Source organism: Rattus norvegicus, chromosome 14, assembly GCF_036323735.1.
Source record: "Rattus norvegicus strain BN/NHsdMcwi chromosome 14, GRCr8, whole genome shotgun sequence".
Classification (NCBI taxonomy): Eukaryota; Metazoa; Chordata; class Mammalia; order Rodentia; family Muridae; genus Rattus; species Rattus norvegicus.
In genome coordinates this window covers 85,741,093-85,760,975 of record NC_086032.1, presented here as the reverse complement: position 1 = coordinate 85,760,975, position 19,883 = coordinate 85,741,093, and the positions used below count along the sequence as shown (strand labels likewise).

At 51.2% G+C, this 19,883-nt stretch overlaps 1 protein-coding gene across 2 annotated transcripts; it reads right to left on the bottom strand.

Moving 5' to 3' along the window:
* Positions 1-2,162: 2,162 nt before the first annotated feature.
* Positions 2,163-19,662, bottom strand: Ramp3 (receptor activity modifying protein 3). Of its 2 annotated transcripts, none has more exon segments than NM_020100.2 (3): positions 2,163-3,167; positions 4,752-4,884; positions 19,576-19,662. In NM_020100.2, coding segments are annotated over 3 exon segments (444 nt in total). In that variant the 5' UTR covers positions 19,631-19,662; the 3' UTR covers positions 2,163-2,911.
* Positions 19,663-19,883: the final 221 nt, after the last annotated feature.

Sequence of the window (19,883 nt, the reverse complement as noted above, 5' to 3'; positions counted from 1 at the left end):
GGTGATGATGATGGTGATGATGATGGTGGTGGTGGTGTGGATGATGATGGTGGTGGTGATGGTGGTGATGATGATGATGTCCTTTTGAGACAGGGTCTTGCTGTGTAGCTCTGACCGGTCTGGAACTCTCTATGTAGACCAGGCTACCCTCAAATTCACAAAGATCTGAGTGTCTCTCTATTATAGAATTCCAGGTGACATGTGCTACCAAGCCCTAGCTCTTAAACTCTATTTGTTCCTCCTCTCCTGTTCCTTCTCAGAGACTCCCATAGAGAGAAAAGGGGATGAGAGATTGTACAATGGTGTCCAAAAGCTACAGAGAAGCCAGAGAAAACAGCAACAGGCTCACATCTGTCTGGGAAGCTATCAGGAGATGGTAAAGGTGCCTTCCCCAGAGAGCCATGGGGTTTCTTCAGTATATTTCAAAGTCTGCCTCAGGGGTGCTCAAATAGGGGGAGCAAGGCAGACAGCAGTGGAGCTGTACCTTCATCAACAATACGCCACTGTCACCACCCCAGAACATCATGTGAGAGCAGGCCACATCTGTGGTGATCCGAAAAGGAATCACTTCCATAGACCGTGTGTTTGCTTTCTTGTCCCTCAGGGAGTGGTACTATTAGGAGGTATGGCCTTGTTAGAGCAAACGTATCACCTTGGGGTGGGTTTTGCACTCTCATATGTTCAAGCTATGCCCGGTGTGGCTCTCAGTCCCTTCTGCTGTGTGAGGATCAAAGATATAGAACTCTCCTCCTCCAGCATCATGTCTGTCTGCATACCACCAGGCTTCCCACCATGACAGTAACAGACTAAACCTCTGAAACTGTCGTTCCCAATTCAATGCTTTCTTTTATAAGGGTTGACGTGCTCATGGCGCCATAGTCACAGCATTAGAAATCCTGAGATGACATCTAATATTCCACGTGCCCCCTGTGCATGGTCTGTGCCCCTGTGCATGGACCAGATGGTCTGACTCCTGCACACATCTCACCAGCTCAGGACCCACAAGGCTATCTCATGAAGTAGGTAGCATCTTATCTCTAGGGTCCTGCTTGGGTGGCAGGGTGCATGCCAAGAGCCACGAAGCTGACTCACATTCACGTGGCAACGTTCCACACCCCGGCCTTCTTCAAAAACATAGAAAGGCCCCCAGATCTGGTCCCTCGCTGCCCTCGTGGCTCAGCCAGCCACCCAGAACTGCACTGCCATGATCTACCAGGAAGCCTCTAGGGCCAAGAGGACCACGGGCACTCAGTCATGTAGTGAGGGGCTAAGGCACCTGGAGTTCTTCTCCATGCTAAAGTGGTACCTAGATAGCCTTAGCCTTCAGCCAATGAGCTTCCCTTCCTGAATATTCTCACACTCTTCCCCCAAGAGGTACCTAATCCCTGGTTCACCCAGAACAGAGTGTATACCCTCATGTCCGCCCCCAATAAAGTGATATGAACAAGCAAGGATCATCTAAGAAAGCTGCTCCATTAAAGATCACCACAGGGAAGTCCTTCTCCTAAAAGATCCACGCCTAAGACTCCCCAAGAAGGCTTTTCTCTTCTTCTGCACCTCCAGTACTGGGCACTCCCTCCCAATCAGATCAGACCTGGTTCATCTCCAGCTCCCACCTCCTCCCTCCCGAAGGGAAAACATAGACCGTGGAGTCCCATTACTGATTTCCTGTCCACCCTACACTGGTGGTGCCTGGGTACCCAGAGAGGAGACCAGGATCCACAGCATTCATTCCAGACCTCAGTGTTCCCCTACAGGTTTTGCCTGATGCCCCAAAGGGAAACATGAATTATGAACTCCCCATCCCGGCCTTCTCCAGGCAGTCAGGACACTCCCCCCAGCAGAACGTGGCACCATAGAGGTCTACAGCGTATACCCAATGATGCAGGTCCTCCAGCTGGAACACAGAGGAAGCCTGAAATGGTACAGCACCACCTACAGACCAGCATCTGGCTAGCCACATCTGACCAGGGCCTCTCCTCCCCCAAAACCCACAGGCAGGGCCTCTGGCAAAACCAGAAAAGGGGAAAGGAGAGAGAGCAGTGACACAGAACATCAGGACTCTCTCCTGTTTGGGCGAAGTCCCCTGTGATATTATCTGGGCACCAGAGAGACCCACCGATTAACCCTGAATACCCTGGAATAAGACGAGGAATACCATGTGTAAGGAGACACTTTAATCAGAAAGCAGACATCAGCAGACAGAACCCTTGAGCACGCTCAGAGCGTGCCTCACCCCCAGGAATACCCCTCAGGAAGGAGGTTCACTCTCTATCTTCAGGGTAGGGGTCTGAAGGGTTAAACAAATCACAGCTCCAGCCCACACTGGACACAGAATCATGGCAGATCGCCTAGAAGACAGGCAGGTCCGTAGGTCACACATGACTCCTAACAACTCCATTCCCCAATCCCCCCGACTACCCTTCATGTCCAACAGAGAATGTGCTCATCTCTCTTTCTGCTCGGGACGCCACACCTTCCAGATGACCTTGCCTGCCCTCTCTGCCCCAAGCGTAGCAGAGGTCAGGGTCAGGGATAGAAATGGGTCAGGACCTGGGTTAGGGTTGAGGCTGGGCCAGACTCTGCCAAGAAATGTCTAGAAACTCGGGAATTCAGCCCAGGGAGGGTGGGACTCAGCAAGAGATGATTTCCACGCCTGGTACACAAATGTGAGGTTTGTCACTTTCTTCCACTAGCCCAAGAAAGAGTGAAGCACCTGTCGGGGCAGCCTGAACCCCACCAGGCAGCAGGCTAGACAGCAAGGGCCACGTCAGTCTAGTCAGGAGGACTTTGACACGACCAGGTAGGGTGTGGCCAAGGCAGACCAGACAGAAACAGAGTCTGCAGGCTCTCAGAGCTCTGGGCGACATTCTTCTAGCTTGCCAGGCACGGCCTTCCATCCCGCAGGCCCTCACAGAAGCCGGTCAGTGCGCTTGCTACGCCATACCACCAGCCCAGCCATAGCCACGGTCAACAAGACTGGAACTGCGATAAGTGGGATGAGAACTTCATCCGGGGGGTCTTCCCAGTGGGTCCTGTCCACAGTGCAGTTGGAAAAGAACTGCCTATGGATACCCGTGATAAAGCTCTGGGCCAGCGGGTTGGGCCAGTAGCAGCCCACGATGTTTGTCTCCATCTCCGTGCAGTTAGTGAAGCTTTCGTAGTACCTGCAGAGGAAGAAAAGGTAGCTCTCCCAACACCCCTCACACCTACGCTGGCCCAGGACCCAACAGACAGGTAAGGAATGCTCTGTGCTCGGTACCGCTTGACCACCCACCAAAACTATGGCCTTAGAAGTCACTTCCAACTGGGTTATCTGTCCCTGTGGCTTTTTCCTACATCTGTGGTCATCGCCTGCTCCCTTGAAGCTTTAAGCTCCCTGGGTCTGTGATGTCTGTTCAGGGACAAACCTCCCCAACACCACACAGGTCTCCCCCAAAAGACACGGAGCCTGGAACCCACAGCCACATGGACCCGCAAGGCCCTCATCATCAAGACATGCTGAAGGTCTGAGAAGAGAGTCTGCCTGAGGCCAGGGCTAGCTTCCTCCCAACCAACTCAATCTACCCTCACAAGGGCTCCAGCCTCTGCTCCTGAAAAGTTGACCCTCTGCCTCATCTGACAGGATGCTCATACGAGCAAATGTGGAAAAGGCTCCCAGAGAACCTCTTGCAGTGGGCCTCATCTACTCTACCAGACCTTCACTGGTTCTGTAGGCTGGCCAAGGACCACAGATACCAGGATCCAGAGGTCAGCCTGATGTGTGCAAAGATTTCCAAGTAGCCCCATAGTCCAGGATGCAGCGAGCATCCTCTGGAGGTAGCGACCTCCCTGCCGTTGGGGTCTTTCAGAATGAGGTCACCTAAGAGGCTCTGGAGGAAGCTGAGAGGATGATGTCTGCCCAAAGCCAGCAGCTCTGCCCAGGATGGCACCTCCAAAGGCTGTTCTGATGCAGGACAAGCCAAGGAGAAAGAGGATCCTGACCCAGTCTCCCACAGGGTCAGGACAGAGACCCACCTCCTCCTTCCTGTGCTGTTCCGGGAAGGAGTGGGGACCTGCCCATTAACAGGAAGGAGCTACTTACAACAGGCAGCTTCAAAAATGTCATTGCGATCTGAATTGCCAGAAGCCTCAGACTCAGGATGAAAGGTGAGAGGGGCATCAGACTCAGGATGAAAGGTGAGAGGGGCATAGTATCGGGGTTCCAAGTCCTCTGTGACCACTCCGCCCAGGCAGTCATTCAACCAGATTTCCTGTTCACCCTAGGCTGGTTCTCAAAGCCTAAACCACATACCTAAGGCCTCGAAGGCAACCTTTACAAGGAAGAACCAGAAGCAAGGGTCCAAAATCGTCCAGACTCAGAGCCCACTCTGAACTTCAATATTGATACAGCCCTGGAGACGACCAGGTTCTCAGGGCATCTGGGACAGAGAGTCATAAAGACCCCAGAAAAACCGTTTGCCTCAAAGGCCCCTTCATCTCCATGAGTGTTGAGAAGCATGTGACGTGACCCCCATGTTTCCAAGACCTTTCCACTGAACTACCCAGAAACACTACCCACAGTTGTTCTCACAGCTACATGTGTCTACGCCAAACAGACGCCAGGAGACCCCGCGGCCCAGAGCAGTAGGCAGAGCTGGGGACTCTGGGAAGGCTGTGGGTGAGTGTGTCCAGGACAGTGAGCAGAAGTACGGGAGGGGTCAAGCGACAGGGACAGGCACAGGCTCACGGCACAATGGCTGGGCACTCACACGATGAACTCCGACAGGTTGCACCACTTCCAGACGTCCACCTTCTGCATCATTTCGGCAAAGGCTTTCCCACAGCGAGGCAACCTCTCCAGCATTCCTGTCTCATTGCAACCGCATACTTGGGCACACTCACCTAGAAGGGACAACAGCAAGAAGAGGGATGTCCAGGGAACACTGACAAGCACAGCCCCACTCCCTTGATGATTTACTCGCAGCCCTTCCCACCGATGTAAACACAGCCCCTCCCACCGATGTAAACACAGCCCCTCCCACCGATAGGCCATCACCAGCCAGAGTTACCTCAACCCTGGCTGAGGTAAAACAAGTATGCTCTACTAGACCACAGCAGTGACACAAGGAGAGAAAGCCACAGGGAGGCCCTGGGCCAGAGTCGTCAGGAGCGGACAGAGGTCCTGGGCATATCCGGAGCCCCCAACTCAATCCCGTGGCTCAGGGTGTCTGCAGCAGTCCTGAGAAAGGATCTGAGCTGGAACAGACCTCCCACCCCTGTTATAATTTGCTTGGATTCTGGGAGGTCTGAGGCTGAGGCCCCATGGGGACTTAAAGAGAGAGTGGGAGGGGTGGGAGGTTTACAGCCCTACTGTCTATGTCTGGGGGTGGGTGTGTGTGTGTGTGTGTGTGTGTGTGTGTGTGTGTGTGTGTGTGTATCTGTGTCCCTGTGTGTTTGTCTCTATATGTCCATGTGTGCATGTGCATGTGAGTCGTTGTGTTAGGGAGGTGTGGAGCCCTGCTGCCTACACCCTGGGATGTGGAGTACGGGCCAGTTCTTTGTATCCTAGAAGCCAGTGAAGGGCTGGAGGAGACAGGAGAGAAGTTCCTACTTGGAGGGGGACATAGCCACACCCATTATGAGCTCAGCTGTTCACAAGGCTGTGCCCACAGCAGCCATGTTTGTTTTGTTGCAGGTGGTGGCAAACACTTGCTCGCTTCCCTCGTTTAGCATAACCTTGTGGAATGACTGGGTGCATGTACACTCTGAGAGGGCAGCCAAGCTCACACTGGGCACTGAGAGCTGCTAGTTAAACCACCTAAAGGAAACAGTGGGTTCCGGGGCAATGGGCCACCAGATTTCACAGGGAAAGCCACAGCCCTCAGAACCATCCGAAAGAAGCCCCAAGATGGTTTCTCAGACAAAAGCCTGAGATCCAACCCACCCCACCTATGACAGGAAGCCTGGGGACCCGGCTCAGGGCAGGCCCTGTGGCTCACCTTGCAGATGGCCTCAGACCACAAAATTTCCTTCTAGGGACAGATGACTGACAAGGGATAGATGAGGGACAAGGGACAGATGAGGGACAAGGACAGATGAGGGACAAGGACAGATGACTGACAAGGGACAGATGAGGGACAAGGGCAGATGATGGACAGACGAGGGACAAGAGTGAATTTTCAGAGCGAGCAGTGGCAAGGCCCCAGTGTCCACCTTGGCATTCACCTGGTAAAGGCTACACCGCATGCCTGCAACAAGCAGAGCTTGGTTCCTCTGCACCACAGGGAACATGAGAGACCCATGCCACCTGGAAGCCAGAGAACAGGACACCAAAGGGCCCCCCCCCAGCAGCCTGAGACCTGTATGCTCACACCTAGAATGCCTTCTTCCTTCTGTGCCTGTCCAAACCTAGACCTCCGAACCCAGGCTGAGCACACCAGATGCCACCAAGGCTCAGTGGAGAGGTAGGACAAACAGGACCCAGTGTGTACCTCCGCACGTCTCCCCTCTGAGTCCTCCAAAGTCTCCAGGGACCTGTGGCAACAGGAGGACAGGGCTCTACATTGGACCCTCTCCACACGTGAGAGACGGATGAAGGGTGACATCTCTGTAGGACAGTCCCCTGGAAACAGGTATCAGTAACCCATCAGCAACCCACAGCCTCCTAGGCCCTCTCCCTGGTTCCTGACACCTTCATTTGCCTGTCTGCCTGCACACTGTGGGCCTGGCTCATCTGAGAACTCAAAATGTCACATGTAGGGTCTGACCCCTGTCTGTGTCCCTGTGCTCTCTTTAACACAGAAGAGTCACATACTTAGTGTGCTGCTGTCCTTATCCACTTGTTGTAGAGGACTTTGTCTGTCCCACCAAGTCTGCACATGAAGTTGAGGGCCTGTTCTCACTGCAAAGCCCTTCACCCACAAGTGTAAACAACATAAAGACGTTCTCTTTATCCTGTGCATTTGGGCATGTTGCCTGCATTCATGGCCTCTGTACTGTGTGTGTGCTGTGCCCACAGAGGCCAGAAGAGTATCAGAACTGCTGGACCTGGAGGTACAGATTGAGAGCCGCTGTGTGGGCGCTGGGAACTGGACACAGGACCTCCGTGAGAGCAGCCGGTGCTCTGAACTGTGGAGCCATCTCTCCAGCTCCCTCACTTGGAGATTTAGCAAAGACCCTGAGCGTTCATGTGGAGAACTGTGCTGGGTACTTAGAAGAGAGTTAGCCTCTATCTTCAGGGACCCTGCCATCCAGGGAGCAAGAAGGAAACACAAGGATCCAAGCTCTGAATGGGAAGAAACAGGCCAAGGTGCTAGATAGGGCAAACCTGACAGCCAGGAAATCTTACCTCCAGGGTGCAAGCAGGCAGGTAACCACTGTCACAAGACCCGTGCTCTTGGCTAGGGCAGTAGGAAAAGGGACAACCAGAGCTGCTTCTAGGCCACATTAGGGCCTGGTGCAAAGGCTGAGGGCTTCAGGGACAGGTGTGCCCCAACAGGGTTATCTGAGTCAATGAGTCGTTCAGGGGATGACAGGGCTTAGAGAACAAGTAGATAAGCCCAGCATCCAAAGCTCTGCAGCATTGGCAAATACAAATTGTGGCCAGAAGACACTAAAATAACACCAGCCAGTGAAGGGAACAGTTATCTTCGACCTCACAGAAGCTCCAGGGGTCTCTGACACCCACCATGCAAATCCTACCTGAAGTCATACAGTTTGGAGCAAGAAATTATAAAGCCAAAGGTTAGGTGGAGTGGAACATTGAGCCAGGGACTGATTTTGCCCTCAAAGTATCGGCCCAAGCTAGACCCGCCAGGGGCATATGAAGCCCAGGATGAGGTATGGTGCAAAGTCTTCAGGAGACAGATACTCTGTAGGAAATGAAACAGAAAGAGCTGAACCCTTGGCAGGCTGGGAGGCAGGGTCAGGGAAGCCACAGATACAAAATGACCTGTGTGCTTGTAGTTTAAACTCACATGAACTCCATCCATCCATAGAAACCCCAAGTTATGGCCTGTGGAAGGTGACCTCAGACAGGCATCCTTGAGCAGAGGCAAAGCTAGGCCCTCTCTGGGAAGACGCACCATCATAGCAACCCTTGTTAGACTTCCATCGTCCCTCACACAAGGAAGCTGGGTGCTTCACAGTCGGCCTCGGTACAAAGAGCCACCAAGGAGAGCAGCATACACCCGAAAGAGAGCATGGGCTGAAAAGGGAGCTCGGTGAGCAAAGCACTTGCATGAAGTCCTGAATTGGGATCCCCTGAGCCCACGGAAAAAGCTAAGCCGTCATGGCAGCCACCTGTAACCCCGAAACTCAAGAGGCAAGGACAGCCAATTCCCAGCTACACTAGCTGGGGCCGAAGAGTTCTGGCTTCAGTGACAGACTTACCTCAGTAAATAGAGAGTGATCAAGGACCTTGCGTCTCTGTACACACATGCACACACATACTTACATATACACAAACACATAAACACATGCATGCATGTACACATATGCGCACGTACACACACACACATACACAGAACACTGTTCAGGAAAATCTTTACATCTTGGAGTATCAAGTCCATAATACTAAGCCACAAACTGGTCCTTCCAGCCCCAGCTCCAGTTACACAGACTCTACCCCAGCCACCTCAAGGGGGAAGGACCCTCCCTTCAACACCCGCTCCCAGGCTGCGCCTACACTTTTGCCCTGGGAGGACAGATATATCTCACTCCCTGAGACGCATGCTGTAGGCACTCTGTCCATTTGGGGCAATGCGTCCAGAAGGACAGAGTCTCCTTCCCCACCTAGCCCCACTTCTGCAAATGTTATCAATGCACAAGCATGAGCAGTCAATAATATTGGCTCTCCACTGAGCTTGCAGGTCAGGGGGAGGCTATAACACTGAGAGAAGAAAGCCAAAGATGCCAGGAGCTGCAGTCCCCATTGCCAATGTCTGCTCCTAGGCCAGAGAGGCCTCTCTGGTAGAATCAAGTCACTGTGACACCTCAAAATCCAGGAGACAATGAGGTCCCACCTAGGGGGAGAGGCAGGCTGTTAGGGCACAGAAATTTCCATAGTTTTGGCAGTGGAGACAGGTTACAATGTGGAACAGAGCATAGGTCCGTGCCAAAGGTGTCAAAAATGTCAGAGCTCCATTGATGTGGCACTAAGGCTGAGGAGGTTAGCGAGAAGTGAGGCATCGAGATGGCTCACTGGGTGCAGGTGCTAGGCGCCAAGCCCAACAACCTAAGTTTGGTTTCAGAAATCCACATGGGAGAGAGAGAGAGAGACAGAGAAAGAAAGAGAGAGAGACAGAGACAGAGAGACAGAGAGACAGAGAAAGAGACAGAGACAGAGAGAGACAGAGAGACAGAGAAACAGAGATAGAGACAGAGAGAGACAGAGAGAGAGAAAGAGAGAGACAGAGACAGAGACAGAGACAGAGAGAAACAGAGACAGAGGGAGACAGAGAAACAGAGACAGAGAGAGAGACAGAGAAACAGAGACAGAGAGAGAGACAGAGAGACAGACAGAAACAGAGAGAGACAGAGAGACACAGAGAGAGACAGAGAGACAGAGAGACACAGAGAGAGACAGAGAGATACAGAGAGAGACAGAGAGACAGAGAGACACAGAGAGAGAGCTGACTTCTGCAAGTTTTCCTCTGACCTCCACACATGTATCCTCTGGAGGGAGGCAAAGTTTATTGAAGTCTTGGCTCCAAGCAGACAATAGGATCTTTGCAGAAGTGTTCAATTTATAATGAGTCCATTTGGGTGGGCCCTGTCCGTGTGAGCAGTATTCCTGCAAAAAGAGACCCTGGGGCACAGGGACAAACACACGAGGGGAAGTGATGTGAGATCCCACTGAATCACACTGAGAGAAATCAGTCATATGAAGGCGGAGTCAGAGGTCAGAATACCGCCATCACAGGGGGAGGAATGCTTGGGGCCACCAGAAGCCAGGCAGAGGCGATAAAAGAACATGTCCCCATCGGGGTTACAGAACTGTTAAGAGAAACTCCCAGTGTGTCCAGTCACTTGGCTTCTGATTCTCAGTGACAGCTGCAGGACACTACTAAAGATACGAACTTCTAAAATTCGCTCAAGAAGAAACGGGGACTCTGAAAAGAATCCCAGTGAGTAGTGGGGCTGAGTGACTAAAATCTTCTACAAAAATAACCCCAGACCAGAAGGCTAAACTGGCAAATTCCACCAAGTGACTAAAGAATCAACAGAAATCATCCACACACTCTCCAGATAACAGAACAGGAAATCCGGACTTCTCCACTTTCTCGCTCATTCTGTGAGGCCACTTTTATCTCGGTAGCAAAAGCCAAAGTCATTCCTAGGAGGAAAGTGATAAGTCGTAGGCAAACAGCAGCCGTGCGAGTTCAGCAGCATACAAAAATGACCGCACATCATGGCCGAGGGGAGTCTTCTAGAAATGCAAAGAGTGTTCCACATACAGAAACCAGTTAGTATACCATGCAGAAGAGAGGATGAGGTGACCATGCAGCCCAGAAAAAACATTTGAAAAAATAAAGTGTATTTTTTGGGATACACACACACACACACACACACACACACACACACACACGACCTGAAAGAGAATATGACATCCTTAATACTTTCAAGGCTATTCAAGGTAGAAATATCTCAGAGTTAATACCACACTCAGGGTTAAAAAGCTGAGATATTTTCTCCTGAGGCCAGGAAAAGACAAGGATGTCTGTTTTTAGCGCTCCTATTCAACACAGAGCTGGAGGTTCAAACCAGAGACGTCGGCAGGAAAGAAACAAATTATCCAAATTGGAAAGGAAGACCGGAAAGTATCTGAACTTTGAAAGTAATGGTCTTCCATGCACGAAGCTCCAAAGGAGACACACGAGAACTGAAACTGTGATTCCACAAGCTATGAAAAGAAATAAGGACCAACCCAAACACAACCAAAGTTATACTGGGGAGAGAGATGGCTCCGCAGCCAGGAGCTGCTTTTGCAGAGGATCCGGGGTTGGTTCCTAGCACCACATGGTACTCAAAGCCATCTGTAACCCCAGGTCCTGGAGATCCACACCCTCTCCTGACCTCTCCGGGTATCAGACATGTATGATGTGGTGAACATACATACACATGTGCAGGCAAAAACATACATATAAAAATAATAATAAGTCATTTTAAAGTATTAATAAACATCCAAAATAAAGGAAATAAATTTGATAATAATATAGTCAAAAATAATTAAATTCTTGGTATTCAATTTACCAATCAAAGCCAAAATCTGTTCTCTGAAAACTATAAAACCTAGGCTCTATATACATGGAAAGTTAGCCCATGTTCATCAGTCGAACTATTTAATACTAAGATGTCATTAGTACTGTCCTGGTTACTATTGACTTCAACTTGTCTAGACTCATCTGAGAAAGTGTCTGACACACTTGTGATGGATTTTCTTGATTCTGTTAACGGAAAGGGGAACACCCACATAAGATGTGGGTGGCACCTTCCGGCAGAGGACCAGATATAAAAATACCCTAGGGAGGAAGCACTTTGCTTTTTGCCTACTTGACTTTGCCTCCCGCTGGCCCAGTCATCTGCTGTATGGCTGCAGTCACTGCTGCCACCACCCTTCGCAGCCATCAGAACTCAGATTCTTCGGCCTTAACATGAACTGAAAAAACGATGGCTCTCCAGGAATCATCCACTGCCAGATTGGGAGTGCTGGGGTGTCTAACCTCATGGATGGGTTCTCAGCGTCTTCAGTCTGATGTCATTGACTGTTCAACTGCCCAGACCTTATCCTATTGCCAGTCTAATAAACCCTTCTTTTAGTATCTATTCGTCCAATTGGCTCTGTCCCTCTTGAGAACCCTAAGCCAGTTACCTAATGCTCTCCAGATCCATCATGATAACTACAAAGATCACACGAGTGCCTTGTAGTAACTGATAAACTGATAAAGTTGGGGCACGGCTGAAATCTCAGCTCTTGGAAGGTAGAGGCAGGAAGATCCAGGCTCAAGGTCATTTTCAGCACTCAGTGGGTGTGCGGCCAGCCAAACATAGGCGGGAAAGACGACTCAGCAAAGTTCTATTGAGCAGCACGAAGACCAATTCCGATCTTCGGGTCCTTAGCACCAGTGGGGTTTTTTTGTTGTTTTGTTCTGTTTTCTTTTTTCTTATAAAGCAAGTGACTGGAGATATGGCTCAATATCCCAACAGTTGGAATCACGTGTTGCAGAGGACCTGAGTTCAGTTCTCAGCACCTACATGTGGCAGCTCATGACTGCTCGTAACTCCAGCTCCAGGCGTTCCAGTGACCTTTTCAGGCACCTGCACATACATGTGCACACACACTCACACACACACACACACACACACACACACACACACACACACACAATTTTAGAAATAAGATAAATCTTTTTAAAAAATTTTAAAATCACATCACAGTGACATGTGCTTATAATCCCAGAGTTGGGGATGAGGGCACAGGAAGACCCCTCACCGCTTCCAGCCAGTCAGTCTCAGGGAGAGAAGCAACCAGGAAAGCATTAACATTCTGCTTAATTCAGCATTAACCTCTGACCTCCATACAGACCTGTGCATACACAGGAAATGGAAAGGGGAAGGGGGATGTAGGGCAGGGAAGACGGCCCAGCTGGTAGACTATCTGGCATGCAAATGTGAGAATCTGAGTTTAGATCTCAGCATCCACATAAAGCCTGGCATGGGTTGGGGATTTAGCTCAGTGGTAGAGCGCTTGCCTAGGAAGTGCAAGGCCCTGGGTTTGGTCCCCAGCTCCAAAAAAAAAAAAAAAGCCTGGCATGGGAGATCAAGTGCAATGGCGCATGTCTTTGATCCCAGCACTTGGGATCTGTGAGTTCAAGGCCATCCTGGACTAAATAGTGAGTTCCAGGACAGCCAGAGCTATGTACAGAGAGCCTATCTCAAAGAACAAATGAAGGAAAGGGGGGCAGGAGAGAGGAGAGAGAGAAGGAGAGGTGGGGAGGAGGGAGGTGGGAAAGGGAAAGACTGGCACGGTCTTGTGCTGTAACCCTGAAACTACAGCTGCGAAAGGTGAATTTCTGGATGTTGCTGGCCAATCAGTCTAACCAAATGGTGCGCTCTGGTTCCAGTGAGAGACCATGCCTCAAAAAGACAGAGTAAAGAGTTCAAGAGATGCCTTAGTAGTCAAGAGCACTGGCTGTTCTCCCAGAGGGCCTCGGTTCAATTCCCCAACGCCCATGCGGTAGCTCCCAGTCCACCATGGTTCCAGCTCCAGAAATTCCATTGGACAAGGGACACTTTGCAACAAAATGTATCTCTAGAGACAAAGAAGACCTTTAACAACCATCCCGGTTGGTTTTTGACAAGCCGAGGTCATCTGGGCAGAGCAAAGCTCGGTGAGAAGATGTCTCCGTTAGACTAGACGTGCAGGCAAGGGGGCATTTTCTTGATTGATGTGGGAGGGCTCAGCGCACTGTGGGTGATGCCAACGCTGGGCAGGAGCTGGTCCGGCCTCTAAGAAAGCAAGCTGAGCAAGAGCCCAGTAGGCAGCGTCCCTCTAGAGTCTCTGCCTCAGCTCCTGCCTGCAGATTCCTGCCTTGGAGTCTTGCCTAGACTTCGCCTCATGATAGGGACAAGTGTGTAAACCCTTCCCACCCTGAGTGCTTTGGGGGTCATAGTGTTTTATCACAGCAATAGAAGCCTAGCTAAGGCACAATGAAGGGCTCAATTCAACAAGAGGCTACAACACTCTGAAGCTCTGTCTTTCTATCATAAGTATCAAAATATACGTGCCAAAACCGAAGAAGGACAAGAATCTGATGCTTCTCTCTTAATCGTTTAGAGAAGAAACAGATTTATATAAAGATTTTGTTTTTCTTTACGGGTGTGCATTGTGTCTATATGAACATAGGCCGCATGTGTCCAGGTGCCCTCAGAGGTCAAATGCAGGTCTTGGATCCTCTGAAGCCGAACTCCAGGGATTCTGAGCTTCTCCCCTGTGGGTGCCGAGAGTGGAATTCAGGTTCTCTACGGGAGCAGGGAGCTCTCTTAACTTTTAACTTCTGAGCCATCTCTCTGGCCCCAGAAATAGACTTTGAAAAATAAATCAAGATTTCAAAAATTCTGATGTTTTCATAGGCATCTACTCACAAAATCTCCTTTAAGATCTGAGCCAGGGCGGCGGTGGTGGTACGCACCTTTAATCCCAGCACTCTGGAGGCACAAGAAAGTGGATCTCTGGGAATCTGAGGCCAGCCTGGTCTACAGAGCAAATTCTAGGTCAACCAGGACTACACAGAGAAACCCTGTCTCGATAAAAGACAAAAGAAAAGAAAGATGTTATACCGTGGGGGCCCAGCATCCTAGTCTCTGTTCCCACAGACTCCGGCTGATCCCAACCTCAGTCATCCTCCACAGGGCCCCGAGGCTGCAGCCTGTTCCCCCACACCGCTGTCTTCTCCGTGCAGCTCAGGGTGCTGACGGCAAGTTCTACTTTAACATGCCTCAAGGCTCTGAAGTACTTCAAAGGGAATAATTATACAAGGTGTCCTAGTTTGCTGATCGGTTGCTGTGATAAACTCTGTCCAAAGCTAACTTAGAGGAGGAAATGGTTCAGTTGAGCTCACAGGTTCATCATCAGGGGAGGGGATGGCAGGAAGGAACCTGGAGGCAGAAACCATGGAGCCCTGCTGCCTAGCGACCTCATTCAGACAACCCAGGCCTATTTACCTAAAGGCAGTACAGTTCATGGCTGGCTAGGGCCTCCTACATCAACTGGCAATCAAGGCTGATGGAAGCCATTCCTCAGTTGTAGCTCCTTCTTCCCGGGTGTGTCAAGTTGACAACCAAGATTAGAAAGAAAGTCAACCTTTACAGGCGAGGCAAAGATATTCCTCCCTGATTTAAGTGGGGGCCACCATAACTAGCCCACTCAAAAACACTAAAAAGCTCTAAGCCCAACTCTTCTAGATAATTCTATCCCTGAGGGCAAACATGATATAGAACAGAACTCATGACTGGGCTGCACACTAAACCCACCCAGGCCACAGCCTAAGCCTACTGAATGGGTGAGGTGAGGACCAGAGGTCCCTGTTTGTTAAAACCCCCAAAGTGTCCACTATGAGGTACACAGCAGGCTAAGAATGAACAGGAGAGAATGTGTGTGCATTCAGATGTGCAGGCCCGTTGCCCACAGGACACACACACAGCCCATTCTCTGCCATCATGCTTGGATCACTCTTTCTCCTGATAAACCCCAGAAGACGCCCCATCTGCAGGTCGGAGGACCATGGTGCAGGTATAAGGCATAAATAAGCAGAGAACAGCAGCCCATTCACTTAGGCCTGGCACATTTGACCACTGAGACACAGTGTCTCTGGACCAGGGGCCTGTCCCCACTTCAACTCCTCACCTTCCTGGGTCAGTTAACCTCGAGAAAGCGTTATTCTTCTTGTTCCTCCGGTTAAACGACAGGAAGGCCAAGTCCCAGAGGTAAAGCTGCTTCCCCATAACCAAACGCACACAGGGAGCATCTGAGCTAGAGACATCTAAGGTGCCAGCTGTCCTCCCCCTGTTATCCCCCTGCTGTCCCCTGCTCAGCTGCACTTGCCAGGCCTGAGAGGGCAGAGGTGGAGAAGCGGCCCTGGTTAGTGCCAGCATAGTCCCCTAGGGCAGGCAGACGACAATGAAGACACACTATGTTCCTTTCTCCCACGGGCACCATAAATTGTTCCATAAATATCCTGCATCTCCCCACCCTGGGCTCTGAAAGTCACTCGATGCCTACCACATCCAGCTCTTGCCTTCATTCCCAGATCTGGCTTTGTCAGTCCCTGCTGGGATCCTCTCAGTACTAGAGGTACTGACCTCCACCCAGACACAGCGGGCGAGCCCCACCACTCACACACTCTGGGGACCCACATTCCCACTCTTGCCTTCCAAGATCTGGGCCTAAAACAGCCCCCTCAGCCTGCCCTGCCGACCAACCACCAGACCACCAAGGCTTCCTCCCCTCTCCCCCTCCCCCACCTCCTCCTTTTTCCATTCTGCCCCTTGGTCACCTTCCCTCTCCCTCTTCCTTTTCTTCTCTTCACCTTGGATGTCAGAAAGAATCAGAATTCTGGGAGGCAGATTAAAGATGACAGATTTCCCTTCCCTCCATCACACACACACACACACACACACACACACACACACACACACACACACACACAGGTACGCACGCCAAGTCTGGTCAGAACAGGCTTGCTCAGTCATTTCTCCATGACTTTACCACCCTCCGCCAAGCGAACCCAACTACCTAAGAAGAAGGGGTGAGGAGTCTCTCACCACACGCCTGCCTCCTGGCTCTGCCTTGAATCCCTGTGTATCCCAGTTTCCATGTTTTCCAGTGTTCTAATGTACCCCGGAAGCTTTACATACCCCAGAATTTCCATGTGCCCCAGAAATCCCCCACCACCAGAACCTCTGTGTGCCCCAGACCCCTCTGCACACCGTAACGCTCACATGCTCTAGAATCTCCACACACCCCAAAATCTCCATGTGCCATGTGAAAACCCCAGTATCTCCAAGTAGCCCCAGGGTCATTGTGAATGAACTCTAGAACCTTCGCCTGGTCCCAGAAGCCTTGATTACCCCTGAACCGCTCAGGGCATGACAAAGCAAGAGTCTGTCCCATGCAGCTGTGAGGTACCATGGAGGACTGTGTGCTACCCTCGAACAGAACTGCTGACTTCCCCGCCCTGATCAGGAGAGTTTCAAAAATGCTCTGGGACCACCCTAGACAGGCACAAGGTCACAGACGGTGCCCTCCCAGGGGACCCCAGTCCGTCACCATTTCAGATGCATACAAGGCTAAAAGGGCACTCTTGAGTAAAGCCCCTGACCCCTGGGACTCCATGAAAGTCGCCACCACTCAAGCTGCTGGCTGATCTGTACTGTTCTCAGGAACTGAATCAACGTAGAAATCCATTCCGGATGGTTCCGTTCCGAAACAAAGAACACTCAGCCCTGTGCGTCTTTTGTCTCGGCGACTTCCAGATGCCGAGAAATGATAAACAGCCGGGCAGATGCATTTCCTAGAGAACGGACCTTTGTCATCTGGAAATGAAACCAGGCACTTTCATCCTCCATGGAATGAGCACAACCAGACTGGCCGCAAAGGCATGGGCGGCTGGCCTCGGCGGCTGCGGTGTCCAGGCTGTTCTGTCCCCTGCGCATGTGCTCAGAGCAGTTCTCTCCCTATCTCTCCACCTGAATTCCCTTATGGGAAATGGGCCAATGACCTCCAAGGCAGCTCCAATACTGAAAATTCTGCGTTTAACAAACCACCTTCTTCAAGACCTCACGTCTCCAGTACTGCTTGTCCGCTCAAAATGAGTGTGTACGGCACATTACTATAGCTCATGACAAAATCGGGACACCATGTTCACACACACACACCACATGCGTGCTCACACAGATCCCGGGGGTGCTCTCCTCACGGTGGTAAGAACCAGGAGCACCCTCCTCTTTATCAGGAGAGCATTTTGCCTCCACAGCACAGTGATTGGCCTGAACTCAACTGACCCAAGCCAGTCAACCCAGGCGCACTCCGCAGCTGCACTCCTGCTGTAATTAGGGAAACTGAGGCTAAGAGCCGATAAGGAGACACCCGCTGGGCTGGAGAGATGGCTCAGTGGTTAAAGCACTGACTGCTCTTCCAGAGGTCCTGAGTTCAAATCCCAGCAACCACATGGTGGCTCACAGCCATCTGTAATGGGATCTGATGCCCTCTTCTGGTGTGTCTGGAGACAGCAACAGTGTATTCATACATATAATTAATTAATTAATTAATTAATTAATAAAAATAAAAGGAGACACCTGCTGGACTCCTCATCCCAGGATCCTGAGAAGTATCAAAGTGTCCTCGCAGAGTACTTTAGAATTCCGAGGAAGCCCCACAGGCCCAGACCTTTATTGTTTGGAAGCGATGTCTCTCCTGATGCTGCTCTCTGCAATGACTGGGCCCCAAATCTATGCAGGCTAGAGTTCCGGACATCACAGTGTCAACAAAGCACAGATGGTGGTCAGCATACTAGGCACTCGGAAGCTCAGTTCTTCCCTTCCAGAAGGTGGACCGAGCTCAGAGCCCACCTTGGCCAGCCTGCGTGCGACGGGCTTCGTCTCTGACTCTTGGGCTGGCCAGACTCGGAGCAGCCATGTCTGTGAGAAGGCTGAGCCTGCCCTGCCGCCAAGAAGCCTGCTCCCCTGGGTGAGGACGACAGTGGGCACTTCCAAAGTAGGATGGGAAGGGGGACCAGGACTGCTAGGATTTCGTGCAGTTGCTTCCCAGTTCCACACTAGAAACAGTCAGGAGAGACAGGGTTTCCCTCAACATAAACTCTGGACCTTCCTTCCTCTAGAAACCAAAATCCTCACCGAGGAGCCTTTCGTTGGAGTTTCGCTAAAATCCCAAAAACACTGCACGGCCTTCTGGAAGTGGCCACAGTGCCAGCCCTTCAACATAAAGCTCTACCCTAGCCTTGGTGCCCTCTGTAGAACATGAAACAGGGCCTCACTCTGTAAACAGAGACCTCTTCGAAGGGAGAGAACCAATTGTTGAGTCTGGCCCAACTCTGTCCCAACTCCCAGACCGCATCTCAGGTCATCGACACTGAAGAAACATTGCAAACAGGTCCAACTTCGCCTTACAGCCAAGGAGGCTGAGCCAGGAAAGTAAGGGAAACATCCTAAAGGACTCGGCGCCATGGCCCTGGATACAGACCTCCACCCCCAACCCCTGCAAATAGCTTCCCTCCCAGTTCTGGCCAGGCCTCGCCCAGCGCTCCAGCTCTTGGCAAGCTCTCTCCCATCAAACCCTTCCACAGGTACACAGGCACACGCATGCTCACACAGGCACACAAATACAATCATGCACACTCAGGGGCACAGATACATGCATATATGTACGTACACACACATATACACGTACGTGTACACATGCCCTCTTATTAATCTTATCTTTGGGTAACTTCTTCAGTAAGATACTTCTTTTTTTGTAGTATTTCTTTTTTAATGATTTTATTCTTTGAAATTTTATATATGTATACAACACATTTTGAGCATATCCGCCCCTACTGTCCGCACCCCATTAAGCTCCCTCCCTCGGGCTCCCTTAATATGTCTCCCTACTAACTTTATGCCCTCCACACCCCTTTCAAAACAAGCTTAATATTTGTCCCATTTATATCTTGTGAGAGCAATGTTTCTCCCTGAGTCCAATTTTTCTCACTGGAAAAGGATTCTAGCCAGCTGCACGGGAAGCTCACTACCTCACCAAAGACCTTTCCCTAGATGCCACGACATCGCAGCCCCGCCGGGAACCTTGTGCATCCCTAGCAACCCAAGGCCTTTTCCTTTGGCTCCTCTAAGGTCCGAGGTGTTATGAAGACCCTCCACAAAACCTGCAGATGCGCGCTTGAGCTAGCGTGCCTGCGTCCTTTCCAAACTCTGGTAAAAGAGAGAGCGCAGCTTAGGCTCGATGCGGGAAGGAGAGAGTCCGCATGGGTCCCAAGGCCCCGAGGAGATGGAGTGTCCCAAACCCAAATGTCTCCTTACCACAAAGCAGCAGCAACAGAGGGAGAAGGTGCAGCCGCTGTGCCGGGGTCGCCATGGCCAGCTAAGATGCACTCGGCTTACAGCAACAAGCAGAGGTAAGAGACTTGGGGCGGGACCAAGGCGGAACCTCGGAGAGCCCCGCCCAGGCCACGCCCCGACTCCTCTGACTCTCGCGGCTGCCTAGAATCCTCAGCTTTTTTCTAGAGAGGCAGGTGGGGATGGAAGAGTTTGGGGGGAAGTGGGGGTGCCGGAGGGGAGCGTAGCGTTGGGATCTGGACTGGAACAGAGGAAAGGCAAGTGCAGTTGAG